This window comes from Amphibalanus amphitrite, unplaced genomic scaffold (genome assembly GCF_019059575.1).
Source record: "Amphibalanus amphitrite isolate SeventyFive unplaced genomic scaffold, NRLGWU_Aamphi_draft 000594F_arrow, whole genome shotgun sequence".
In the NCBI taxonomy this organism is placed as follows: Eukaryota; Metazoa; Arthropoda; class Thecostraca; order Balanomorpha; family Balanidae; genus Amphibalanus; species Amphibalanus amphitrite.
Genome location: NW_024882088.1, coordinates 218,340 through 233,058, shown reverse-complemented (window position 1 = coordinate 233,058; position 14,719 = coordinate 218,340). Strand labels below are relative to the sequence as shown.

Sequence of the window (14,719 nt, the reverse complement as noted above, 5' to 3'; positions counted from 1 at the left end):
GAAAATTTCAAGTTTCTGTGATTTTTGGTTTCGGAGATATGACCTTGTTTTTCAGGTCATGTCATGACCCAAATGGCCAATTATCAACATCTTGCGTTGGCTATGGGCCTTGTGAGCTTTTGACACCTTGATTTCGGCCTTTTTTGCCAGTCTTACCTCCCACCTATCATGGAACATGTTGTTCGACGATGTACAGGTGTCAAGGTCAGGGTCAAGGTCAACCTAGGTCATCTAAGATAATTGCGTTTTAGGCAAGCTGAATTTACTTTTTGTGAAGATTTTTGACTGCATTTTTGGTAAAAGCTTCTCAACAGATCATGATTTCATGTAATATGGACACATAAACAATCGGTGCACACATCAGTATACACACAGACACACACAGGCATACAAACACATATAATTGACCTTGACCTAGCTTGACCTGAAATGACCTCAGCAGCAAAAATCTGGTCGGGTAGTGTGACAAAGAGGTTCTAGCTGGCTTGGCACCAGAAAACGGCATCGTCATCGGTATATGCTAAGCAGCGCACTTGATATCCAACGGTGACCCAAAACAGCAACATTTTATAGTTTGACCTGACCTGGAAGGTCAATGACTGACCTGAGAGGGTAAAACTGGGTATCATTGGATTCGTCTCTTCCCAAAGAATCTTTTTGGTCCTTACCGCTAAGCTCTATCTCCAACAGGAACGAAATGGCGCGGGGGGTGGCAACCCCCCCCCCCATGTGCGTTCTAGGATGGGAAAATAAAATGGCATGTGCGGGCGAGGGTTAAAGGATCCAAAGTACAGGCGCAATATTCATTCAAATGATGTATAACCCTCCGCATGAAATGTCATGCCACCAATATAACATTGCTCCACAATACATCATAGCAGTGACATCATCGCTGAGCTAAAACCAGGGCCACAAATGTCTTGCCAAACCTCACGTGGGCGGACTCCGCACAATGGGCACGCAGAGTATTCGTTCGGCCGGCAATGGCAATTGCCACTAACACATTAACCACGGAAGGTGAGACGATACGGGCGGGGGCAGCGGGGCAGAGGGGCACCCCGGACTCGGCTCGCGCAGCCTAGCAACGCGTCAACAGGGCCGTAGGGCTGCGGGGGGGGGGGGGGGGCGACGTGTGTGTGAGGGTAGGGGGGGGGAGACAGTCTTGAGGGTGCTGGCGGGGGATCAACTTATCAAATTTCTGTATAACTACTATAGAGTACCAACCAGCTACCAGAATATTACGAGAATCCAGAGCCAAATTGAAATAACCATCAATAAGAAATCTGATTTAAAGTGATTTCAACATAGAAATGCATACTTTTGTTATGATGACGGTATTATGAAGTTGCGAAGAAACGTAGAACACGGAAACAGTTATAGCACATATTAAATTTCCTAAATACATGGCCTAGGGATACATATACGAGACACCCGAATGCTGTAGCGGGCTATTTTCAGCACATGCCCGCTTTGCCAAACATAGTAACAAACTGACGAACGTGATGCAGCTTTGTTTCATAAGCAATGAGACAGCGACTTTGAAAAATCGTACTACATAGAAGAATGATCGAAACGTGCGTGACTGGCAAAATTACAGCCGCGCAGGACAGTCAAAGAAAATTAATACAGTTAATAGACACTTTAAAGCAAAAGTATTCCGCGGTTATTGCGATTGTATTATTACATACATACATTCTACAAAACACGCGAATAATGTCTACGCCTTACCAGCGTGACAGCGTGTGGAGCTTCCGTTCCCTGATTCGCCACTCTAATAAAAAGCTCTTTTTTTCACCACGTGCATCTATTTTGTGGAAAATATTCATAAACAAAAAAGGTCCACATAAACGAGTCTCGTGTCGTGCACGACATTCTAAAATTGGTGTAGGCACAAAGCAGTATGTGCGACTCTTCTCACCATGGGTCATATTTACTTCTCACTTAGCTATCTACTCTCTTCTCACCTGCCCCAGCTCCTCTGTGATGTTGAGCGCACGGCACTCTGTCCGTTTGTTGGTGCCCGAGTCGTACAGCTCCAGGTCATTGTGGATGTGGTACACCTGCATCAGCTTGATGATCTCCAGCGTGACGTACAGCGATACGGGAATCATCACCTGCAGGGAATGATACATAAGTGTGAAAAACACTTATTCACCGCCTACTGGCAATGATGCATAAATCGTTAATGGAGGGGGAAATGATGCAGGGAATATCAAATTGAAACGACACAGCGTCCGTTGCCTGGAAGAAAAAAGTAAGGAAGAAGATACAGTGAGGAACACAACCCAATAATCAAATGGACGGAAATCGACCAGTGTTTATCACAGGAAAATGACCCTGACATGAAGCACACCTTTTGCAGGGTAAAAGCTGTAGACAAACGGCCAATGGAAACATGGTAAGGGTCAAGACAACGACACCACCTCTGACCGTAGGTGTTGGTGATCGCCTGTACTGTCAGGAAATGTAAAGAGGGAATGCAATGGACCACTGCGTGTCAGCTCAATATGAGATGACTTGGGCATGGCAGGTTCAACAGACATGTAGCGACAATTACGGGTGACGACATTAATAATGGTATCAAAGGTCATTATCGTGTATCGAGTGGTCTGTACTTTCCTGATTCTGCTACTTCCGATTGTACTTCATTCCTTTGGCTGACTCCAAAGACTCCTTTTTACTCAGAACGTTTCTTCCATACTACACAAGGCCAAGAACGACAACTTCCAAGGTTCTCGATATGAGGCACACTTTCTAAATCCAGGCAGAGTAAATGACGTCACAAGAGACATCATCCTAATACACAACAGTCATCAAAATGTCTGTTGACACGAATTCGCGGAAACAATACATCACACATTGCAATGGTCGCAAATGTTATTCAACAATTTGCAAACTTTTCATGAAGACAATACATTAATCGCTAAAATATGGTGCAACCACTAACAGCGATACTCTTACGCATTCCCACCCACCAGTTCTTAAATTGTTAGCTTTCTGGGGTAGCGCAAAACAATTCTGCTATCAGCAGATATAATGGATAACACAATGAACTTTCATTTTGATCGGACAGTCGCCTCCTACTACCAGACAGACATACAAACAGGTGACAATTACTGATTACAGAATGATGTCCCAATACACCGTGCAATTTCGCCATCCAATGCCATTAAAGCGACATGGACTCGCCCACTGCGGAGTCTTCATGGACGCGATTAGCCTAGACACAACACCTATTGACAAAAAGGAAAAATAGGTAGGTATCTTCGGTTCCGCCTATTCAAAAAAGAAGTAATAATAAGAAAAAAAAAACATTGAGTATGACTTTCAGTTGGCACATTTGGTGCAAGACAATGATATCGGCATTTCGACATTTAAACGATAGTGACGTCATTGTGCCGAGTTGTTAATCACGCGTTTGTGTCAGGTTGCCATGAAAACGGGGCAAACAAACCGCGATGACGTCACAGTTGTGCAGGACAAATCGTTCACGGGTCAACTCGAATGCGATGCATAAATGCATGGACGCAGAACCGGATTACGGACTTAGTTTGAAATAAACGTTCCTTTACATAACTATAACATGCGTCGCAGGAAGAGATACATAATGCATAGGCGCTGGGTATTGTTTAATTATCCCTAATATTGTATATTGTAATGGAAAGCGGCAGCCTTCGTCCACACAATCAACTACATGAATGTTGCATGTTTTCCGCTCAATAAAGGCGCTACGCTCACAGCGACTCGTCCACCGGTTACGACGCAGGCTGTTCGGTACGTCACAATGCCTATTGCTGGAGCTGGTGTGCTGCACTGCAACTACCGTGCAAATCATACAGGCTCGGCCAACATCAATGGGGGTGTATGCAGCGTCGCTTTGCCGCCATCAAAGGTAATGGATGCATGCAATCCATGACTTATTCACAAGGAACAGGAAGCGTTTTGGTGATTGCAACCAGTATAACGCCTTTTGGGGCGACTAACGGAGCGAGCGAGAGGGTGAGCCTTGCACGTGCGAAATTTCGAGGGGGTACCTCCAACTGACTTGGGCACGGCACTCTACTAACCGGTCTCTAGCGATGTGCCAAATTTGAGAACAATCGGCCCAGCCGTTCTCGAGATCTGGAAGCGGCACCCTGCACGTGCGCACGTGCAAAATGGGTCCCAACTGACTTGTGCACGGCACCCTACTAACTGGTCCCTCACCGTGTACCAAATTTGAGCGCCATCGGTCCAGCCGTTCTCGAGATCTGGAAACGACCCCTGCACGTGCGCACGTGCAGCAGCACCCCAACTCTGGTACAGTCGTGTACAGGTTGATGGTCCCCTACTCTTTATCCACCGGGTTCCTATGGCTCAGCATTGGCAGCAGCCGCCTGGTACCGGTAGGCTGTGCCGCATGACCCGAGAGTGAAGCGGCACAGCCTACCCACACTGTATGACACCGGCTAGGGTCGCCTGGTAGAGCGATTTGACCGGACGCTGCGTTACACCGGCTGGGGGAGAGGGGGGGGGGTAAGGGTCAGGCCTGTCTATTTGGCTCGGCTCGGTGGATGAGGCGGGCTGGAGTGTGGTGTGGGGCGGGGGTGATGTGGGGAGGGAGTGAGCGGACCTGGGGCTGGGTGTGTGTGGTCACTTGTCGCAGAGAACCGATCGTAATCCACCCTCCAAAAATTCGCTTTAGAGATATTCACAAAAGCCAGGGGGGTTCAAACACCCATCTCCCAAGTGGGGTGCAGAAGGACAGGCAAGGGTCCATACGGTCTCCTCATGAATTGCAGCAAAGAAAGAAAACAGACCTGTTACCAAATAATCTTTCTGAAAAGTGGACTAATCGCATTGCCTCGGACACAGAAATAAACATCCAGCACGCGAAGCGTCTCGAACCGAGCCTCTCACTACCGGTCAGTTTGACAGTCTAGCATTCCTACGCTGAGCTACACCGGATGGTGGCCACGGCCGGGGCAAAGTCTGGCCGGGCGGGCGGCGGGGCCGGGAGGTCGGCAGCAAAGTTAATGAATGTTTTTGTGGTTTCGGGTGCCGGTCGCTCTAGCTTGGTGGAATGATGATGGATCATTGGCAAAACTTTCAACGTGGAGTCCCGGTTCGAGCCTCATCGGGGCTCCGGCTACTTTTCCGAGTTTGGATCTGGTTTGATTTTAGTGGTTGCGAGCCATTTATACGGTTTTATATCTTTATGTCGATTGTCGATTGATTGATTCATTCATTCATCCGTTCATTTAATACATGCCGACATTTAGCATACGAATTAACATCCCGGATCAATCCGATCAATCTACCATTTTCATAAGCGTATTGCCTAAATATCATGCATATATGTGGCACAAGACCTATGGTTGCCTCGATACCGTGCCAAATCACGTTTTGCACAATGCACAAGTAAATTATATTCGCTGGGTCTTCCGTGCATTGTGCTTAGCAAAAAAAGGAATGCAATTGTTAAGCGACGCAAAATGTGCAATGCAGCAAGTGACCACACACACCCGCCCAGCCCCCATGGTCCACCAACACGCCCCACACCACGCACTCGCCAGCCCACGCCAACCACCGAGACGAGCCCCTCCCCCCGCGCTGGTCTGACGCGACAGCTGGTCTACAAAGCGCTCCACCCGGCGACCCGAGCCGATGTCAAACGGCGTGGGTAGACTGTGCCGCTTCACTCTCGGGTCATGCGGCACAGCCTACCGGTACCAGGCGGCTGCTGCCAATGCTGAGCCATAGGAACCCGGTGGATAAAGAGTAGGGGACCATCAACCTGTACACGACTGTACATGGATATGCAGTGCCTAATGGGGGCCTACCTACATGCCAACTTTCAGCGCAATCGGCCAAGTAGTTACCGAGATATTGCAACAATTACAAAACTGACACCTCTTCGTTTTGCACGTGGCACGTGCATAAGGGGTCACCTACATGCATCGGGAATAGTCCAATACTTGGTAGAAGGAATGAAGCTACCCTACAAAAATTACCGCATGTAAATCGGTCAAGTGGTTGCTGAGATTTAAGCCTCGCAAAAGCGTCCGCACGGCCGGCCGGCCGGCCGGCCGCTCATACTCAGAAATTTCCGTTAAAGGGACCCTCCCACCTTAACATTAGTTTTGAGTTGAGATAGCCAAGTTTGCGGCCAGGCTCAGAAACCACCATTTATCCTGGTCGCAACCCCCGCAGCTTTATGGTGTTCAAGAAATTTCTTCCCTTTACTTGCAGGGTGGGACCAGCGTGGTCCCTATCTCTTAACCATTACGGGAATCTGATGACGTCATCAGGCTTTCGAACGTCCGTTAAATGTTTGACTAAAACGTTTTGTAGCACGCGGTGGTATATGCTGCTTTGCGCGCAACAAATGCCGCACTTTCAAATAAAGTCGCTAGGAACAGCGGAGATCCCAAAAAGTAAACAAAAGTAAAAGTCTAATATCTTGAAAACCGGTGAATATTTTTCGATGAAATTTGGTAGATATTCGTTTTTGCTCTTTCTGAACCGAGCGACATCACTTTCATGCCAATTCATTAACTTTTTTGAAGGTGGGAGGGTCCCTTTAATCTAAGGAAAGACTCCGCTCGTTTCGCTCGCTCCGTAATAATACTTGCATCTGCTCAAGGAAATTATTTATAGCAAAGCTACGGGGATACTACTTGGACGGAAAAAATATAATAAGCGTGTTATGGTAATGCATGGCTAAATAAACCACACTTTTACAGAACTACAGAGCCTAGAATTGCGTAAAGCGCGTCATCCGTTTCAACAACCCACCCCTCCCAAGCAGCTCCTATTCTACCTGTAGCTTCCATCCTGTCACCAGTGCGGAAGGTTCAGCACGTCGGATTATTGTCAGAGCGGACCGCTCGAGTCGCTCGGCGTGCGGCGGGAATAAGCGTCACTTTACGACGCACGACGTCACGAAGCATCGTCACGGCGCGTCGTTACGAAAAGGCGTCACGGGACAGCGCGCCCGCAGTGCTTTACGCCGGCCACCGCGGAACGGGGGCGTTACCGTCACACGATCTACAGCGGGATCCGCTCGTATCGTCACACCCGTGAGTCGTGAGTTACCGTGAGTTACACGCTGCCAGAATCGTGAGTTCCCGTGAGTTGCACGCCGACGTGAATTGAACGTTCCGTGAGTCGTGAATTTCCCTGTAACCGCGCATCCCCAGAAGCAGTGAGTTAGCCCTGCCGTGACGGCCACGGACTACTGTTTGAATAGCGATGTCGACTTTATAATGCAGATTCTATCGACGACAGCCTGTTGCACACACAAACTACACCACGTGAAACGACTATAGGGCCAGACTTGCAGCACGCCAGCTAAAGGCTTGCACGCAGTATTCGGTGGATCCCCTTGCACTTAAACAGATGAGGTGTCCATTACTTACATATCTTATCTATGCAGTGACCTATCTGGCCAGGTGGGAGCCCCGTTATCGTAGCTCATTACACAATTATGCATACACCCCGCACCTGGGAACAACATCAGCTTACCGAGCCTACAGTCAGCATTACTTCAAGGTAACTCTACCTTGATGACGGCGCTGTTAGCTGAGCCAGCGTAAAACAAATGAGTCACATGATACCCGTGTCAGACGCTCCACCGCATCACACGTCCTATCTGATACCAGCATTAGATCTCACCTTACTTCTGAGTACCCTCATGTCACCTCCATCTCTCCCTGCATTACAATCGCAGGTTCTAGCACGCAAGCATCATGTTCACGTACCTGCAGGATGATGACAAAAGTCCAGAAGGTGATGAAGCCCTCCAGCGGCGGGTTGAGCGAGTTGTACGAGTAGGGGAAGAAGGGCACCGTGTCGGAAAAGCCGCCCAGCCACAGACCCGAGCCGGTGGCGCCGGTGAAGCAGAGCAGCAGCAGGATGATGACGCAGTAGATCACCTCCATGTTCATCTGCCGCTCCAGCTTGGAGCGCTTGTAGCGCGGACCGCCGTTGTTCAGCAACGCCTTGGTCTCGTGACCTGAGAACGGCGGTAGGGCTGGTGAGACGAGAAATGTTTAAGAGATCGATTAGGGACATCGCACGGCAGTCATAAAACAAGTTGCATTTCTTCATGAAGCATCATATAGTTCGTGACTTTATAAAGGGCGCGGCGAAATATAATCAATCAAGCGATACAAGCTCTTCAGCTAAATATGGAATCGCTGCTGATTCCAAAAATGTCTTGCCTCCCACTCAATGTCGCTTTATGCAGCTGTCCCGCTTTGGCAACCGAACTAAACGCCTACAACAGCAATACTGCGCGAAATTTCAGCGAAGACACATGTCGAGAAATGACACTACCTTCAATTTACATACGAGACAACTTCACATGACATCTAAATTTGCATTCTCAACCTTCAAATACCACCAATCTGCGACGTAGTTCGGATGACCACAAATGACGCCGAAATTACAACATGTACCGCACGTGTCAGTTCGGCGGCGCCGGCATTCGCACGTCTCCTACCACGGTGGGAACTGGTATCCCATCGGTCACAGCCGGACGGACAGGTACCAATCGCAGACTGAACAACTGCGCACGGTGGTGCCGAGGAATACGGGAAACCGGCTTTACAGTGTATCACCGATTGTACGATATCAAATTTTGGTGGATAACTGGGCCAAGCTAAGCAAAAACAGATAATTAAAAAGGAATAGTGTATAAAATGACTATAATTTGAAGACATTCGTTGGGCCTGAGGGCTTTAGCTGCTAGTAGTCTCATGTCCAGATGTGCAACACATACTCGTATAGAGCTTGGCTCCAATGTAATAGCTGGACGAAGTCACAAAATAAATGTAACAGATAAGCTCTTTATGCTTAACTACCGGATTCGCCACTGTCAATGCCCGTCCCAAGTCGCAGAGGTCATTCCCGTCCCATTCACACAGTCGGTAGTTACCGCGTTGAGTTACCGCGTCCTTCAATACCCAAACACCATCACCATCGCCCAATTTTCGCGGCGCCAATCTCCCGGCGCAGTCTCACGGGAAAATCGACCGTCCCCGCCCCTGTCCCTCACACACACAAGGTCGACAGTCGCAAACAGCGTGCGGCCGCCGACAGCTACCAAAACACACATCACATCGACCCGTGGACGGGGAGGACCTTTGTGTCCAATGTCGCTCGCCTGTGTTCGGATTTCCACCGCGTCCGATGTAGGACGAAAACACGGCCTCCGGCGTCAGCGCCAGCGCAATGTAATGTCGGCGGTGACGTAAGTGCTATACAATTATACACGCGTTTTGCGGCGTTCCCCGATATCATACAAAGCTGTACGAATAAAAACATGCCCTTAGGCTCTAATAGTAAGGCGAAGTTGGCGTCGGTAATGACCCAGGTATCGAGCAAGTGTGCAAGTGTGTTTTGTTTGACTTGTTCTAACGGCATTGTGCGAAAACTCGGGCTAACATTGGTCTGTTTGTCGTCTGGAAATGAATGCAAATTAAACCAATAACTGCTCGCATGTCAAGCTTGGCAAAATTGGGTAAAGTTAGTGTGCAGAGTACAAATGAGAAACGCAATCGGAGCTGCTTCACAGATATTCGGAAGCTTTGACCACGCATGTCAATCTCAAACAAAACGACTTTCGATGACATTCTATGTTCTAGTAATCTTGATTCTACCGTAGCTCGCCACCAATTGAAGTCGTGATTCATTGCAACTCCGTACTGGCGCCGGATGGAGTACCTTTGATTCCCAGTACTTACGAGTTTATTGACAAGCGGCTCGCTCCCCAAATCACCGGACGGGACTACCCCAACGCAGGAGCCACGCCCTCTGAGCCTGCAATCTACCGAGGCATCGAATCGGCTACCCGGAATTCGTATTGGTTTGCACTTTTAACAATGTTGTGGCATTGAACAGTGGATTGATTCGGTGGAGCCCCAAGCCATTGTCACGTACCAACCAATACGACACGTACATTTTAAATGTAGCTCATCAGAACGTATTGAATCGGTTGTAAACGCAAGGTTGTCATTTCCTACTCAACACAGTGCGTAACGAGGAAATATGCTGAATTGTGAGCACGGCAGGATCTCAAACGAAATATCAAAAGATCAAATACACCTGTAGCCAATAAGCAGCCCACACATTCCCCGCAAAACACATCACCAAACGCCTCACTGTCCTTCGACCATAATCTATCACCTAAAACCGCACTGATGCCCCATAATTCGCGACAGGACAGTGCCTCTGGTGTCGTCGCCCGGGGCGGACCAACAGTCTTCCTTCGAGGACGAAGGAAGTCAGGTAAACCACCGAGTCAACCGCAGTCACGGTGCCGGCCAAGGTCGCACAGCCGGCGGTGGGTGCGTGCCTGATGGGCGACGATCGGTGTCGGAAGGAAACTGTAAACTCTTGTGATCGTGTAAACAACGGGTGAGTCGGACCCATCAAAGAGATGATTAGGCGTGCATTGAATATGATTGACGCTATACTGCACCGAGAGCGTGTTGTAACTTATTTTATAAGCGCGATAAACTATGATCGGGACACATGTACGGCGTTTCGTGATCCAGGGCGCACCATTGACCTTGCCCGCAGTGTGCCTTATCGTGCACCAAGTGTCGTATTAATCAGGCACATATCTCACCTCGTGAGTTGGGAATTAAAATTGGGTGGTCTTTTGACCTTCAGACGGAATAGCGCTAATAAATAATTAAATAACCATTATCAATAAACCACGCCCCCCTCTCTCTCTCCCTCTCTCTTCCCCTTTTCTTTATCCATTCAGTCTCCCAACACATCTCTCTCTTATCCGCCACTTACCTGCGTAGACCACGATGCCCTCCACATAGTCGGTGTTCTTCAGCACGCCCTCGCGCAGCATCAGATTGTCACTGGTGATGGGCACGCGCTGCTGGCTCCGCTGGTGGATCACGCTGCCGTGAAACCGGTACAGCTTGGTCGTCGGCGTGTTGCACTCGACCGTGCCGAAAAACTTGCTGGCGTGGAACGTCTCGTGCTGCAGGAGGGGGGGGGGGGGAGTCAGTGAGGTAGGTCACGGGAAAGGGGGCGAGAGATGGGGTGGCATTATTTTAACTTCAGAAGGACCCCTCAGTCAGGTCGTTTATGAGCAGGGAAACACTCAGACTCTGGGAATAACAAAGTGTTAAAATACCAATCCTCTACGTTGCTCTTCAAAGGCACTGACATCATGCCGTAACACTCTAATACCGGTCAGCCTATCTGCCACGGGGTTCATGTCTCCGCTAGTCAGATAACACGGCTGTGGTGCACAGTGCACACTGCAGAGTGTACAGTGCACGGCCTGGAGGGGTGCATGGCTATGAGCTGGAGTTGGGCGGGGCCACGGTGATCAGATTATCAACTCCAGCACGTGAACGATATAAACATAAGAGTCGTGAGAAGGGACGGAGATGTGGGGCCTCACAGGACGAGGCCATGTAAGAACCTTACGAGAATAGGAGATGATTGATAGGATTGAAACTTACTAAATAACTTAGAACTGTTGGGCAATAACCAGGCATAATTTTCCCCAACAGTAAGCATATTTGTGTGATATAACTTCCCGCAATAATGATGCGTGATAGTGTCGCGATACTGGCGTACGATTCAGTCATCGAGCGTGCGTCGACCCCGAGGCGATTTCGTCCATCAGTCACGGTCGCATTGGACTCATACCACTCAAGGCCGAAGGAACTCATTATCTGTAACGTTTGGTCCACCAGAACAGAGAGCTAGGCTCCCATAAATCAAACGGCGGTCGATGTTTCGGGGATGCTACCTTAACGTGAAATGATTTGGGGGCTCAGTTTCTTCCGGTGCCCATATCATCAGACAAATATCCTTAACAGAAAGCACTTAGTGGAACGAAATCCACGTTCGATTGCAGCGTGATCTACGCTTACGTTTCCGCGAATGCCGGAGCGATATGGAGGGTCTAATGCCACCTGCCAGCTCAATAAGCTACGGCGAAACGAAGATAAATGATCCGGAGTGTCACCCTACCGTAGTCTAGAAGAAAAATATGCGAAAGAAAGCAGAAGGTTGGTAAAGAACCGACCATTAATTATAATCAGTACATAACAAAAGCCTCTGATATGAGCTGCACCTTGTGTATGAGATATGACGTCATCTATACAAGGTGTATCGATGAGCCGAGGGAGCCATTGACGTGTCTGATGGCACGTATTGTGCACATGTCACCGGGTGGTGCACGCTCCAGTGGATACGTGGCACGCGCGCGACACGTGTGACCCACGTGTTAGGCCACGACCCAGCCGGCAACATCGGAAGGGCTTTACCAGCCTAATATGCCCTAACACAAAAATATTAAAGAAGCAAATGGACCCAAGTACATACAACACTATCGGATCCCGCTCGTCGCATCCAGGAAGGTTACACGAGCAGCAGTGTGAGATTGGCTTGCAGTCAAGATCGAACAGTCATGTCAATGTGCTGCTATATCGAAAGCCTTCCTATGAATTTACTTACACAATATAATGCTCACGGAAACCTACTCAAAGCCACACAATCCCAAACATCCTGGATAGCGCGGTAATCCGAGGAAACTTTGCAAGAACGCTGACCAGTGATAAAGAGATCAAATAGCGCAGCCATACTGATAATACAAACACAAGCAGCTTTATATACGGCTTTTGGTTTGTTTGTTTTCTTGGGTCAGGCTTGTACATGGCCCCTCAATGAGTATCAAATTCATTATTCGGGAACAGAACACCCAGTGGTCGACTCACGGGCAGAAAACCCTCCTACCAAGAACCTAAATTCTACCGAAAGACCACCCATTCAGATACAAACACCTCATGGAAATCCACCTACGTAAAACCACATAACCTCGCAAACAAACCTCGAGACTACCGAAGGGAAATCCAACTCACCCCCCCCCCCCGCCCCTCCCACCAACATCCATCCCCGCCCACCACCCGGGCACCAGTTCCTCCCGGCGCCGCTAGATGTCTCTGACCTTGCCCTCGAGGCCGCGCACGACGCGCCGCTGTTTGAGGTTGGTCTCGCCGTCCAGGTTACAGGTGTCGATGTAGCAGACGTCCTGGCTGTCGGAACAGTGCAGCAGCAGCAGGTCGGCCGGGATCAGCTCGTCACAGGAGAGGTGGACCAGGTCACCGACTCGCACGTCCCGCCACAACCGCTGAACGTAGTGCCCGCTGTCCCTGTGGGACAGAGAGGGAGAGGCGGTCAGATGAGGGGAACAGGTCGATAGGGGCACTCACGGGGGCGAACAGGGGAGGTACTGTCATGAATGTGGTTAGACCAGTGCCAATAGCACGAACATCGACGCACGATAAGTCGCTCGCCGACAGGGTAAGAATAGCTCGGCTCATACATAACCTTCTCCGATATTCGTTCGTTACATTTGCGACTCCTGACCTCACGGGTCACGCACGCGGTCTCTGATATGCATTCCTGATGAGCTAATAAATACTGTGCCCTGACCGCCCGCGCACGGCACTCGCCTACGGGCCAGTCGGGGTCCGTTTGGCTCCGATGGACCATGTTACATCAGCCGAGTTGGCACTGAGCGCGGGCGTATCTCTCCAGCTGAGGTCCGAACATGTCTCCACCGACAGGAGACACGCTGACCCAGCTGCCCGTGGCCGGTTAGCACGTCATTATTTCAGTTCCACCGCGGGATTGGTTGACCCGATCGCTGACCCCACCAGCCCGGCCCAACGAAACGAACACCATCCTGACATCCGGTGGTGCTGTCAGAACGCCCAGGCTCCATTGCCAGTGACGCCACTGGAGCTTGTGCACCTTTCGAGAGACCTGCCAGAGGTGTTGGATGTCCCTGGCAGTGCTACCTTTAGCAACATTAGCAGTTCCAACGGGATAAGATCAGGATTAAGCACCATGTGACATTTGATACTCACTAAGCCCTATCATTGCAAGAAACTATTCTTATCTACTGCATACATCAACGGTATGCATGCTGAGAGATTGCACAACCATTGCCGAATGCAGACACCCAGCAAATGTTGTGAGTAATCTCCATCAGCATGATGTGCAACAGCTTATCAGACTCATCAGCTCTGTGATGATGGCTCTTGCAAGCTTATTTCATTGCCTCGAAGATAACCAACACATCAGGCGAAACATAGATAGTGAGGAGCTCCGAGAAGTCATCGCATCATAATGCTTACACATTGGATATACTTGATTAGGCTTGATCTATAACAGAGCTCAGAGAACTGATCGCTCCGTAGTCACCAATAGCGAGCATAAGAAATAAAAGTGTAGTAGGCAAAGCTCCGAGAAGTCACCATTCCCTTGTGCCACAATGTGTGACTGCAGTACATGTAGCCTGCAGGCATTGCTAATACGCCGAGCGAACTCTGAAAAACCGTGTCACTGATAACGCTGTTCACATTTTCTGCGTCAGTTCCGCACAAATCTCAAAGTCTGTTTACTTGACCCGCCGTGTTAGCCGCGTGACGCAGTGTAACCAACTCGCGGCGTGACGCCAAACGTGACGCACGACGCGTCACGTCCGCCGCGCGACAAGTGACGGCCAATGTTCAGCTGTGGCGGCGTGACTGCAAAGTGCACACCACCCGCTACCTACCGAGCGATTTGACAGGCAACACCGCCCCGGTCGCCAATGCCACAAGTCAAGTTATGCAACCCTGCTTATTTGCCACGACGATATGGTGTAAGGCCGTGCCTGCGAACTCTGCACGCTCCCAGCGCGTAGGGT

The 14,719-nt window shown here is 49.6% G+C and overlaps 1 protein-coding gene across 1 annotated transcript in view; it reads right to left on the bottom strand.

The window, feature by feature from the left end:
- Positions 1-14,719, bottom strand: part of LOC122394479 (phospholipid-transporting ATPase VA-like) — a 74,654-nt gene that overhangs the window by 22,718 nt on the left and 37,217 nt on the right. The window contains exons 3-6 of the mRNA XM_043391367.1: positions 12,971-13,175; positions 10,792-10,987; positions 7,743-7,996; positions 1,965-2,114 (exon numbers count right to left, since the gene is read on the bottom strand). Coding sequence (XP_043247302.1) covers positions 1,965-2,114; positions 7,743-7,996; positions 10,792-10,987; positions 12,971-13,175 — 805 coding nt within the window. The remainder of the gene's footprint in view (positions 1-1,964; positions 2,115-7,742; positions 7,997-10,791; positions 10,988-12,970; positions 13,176-14,719) is intronic.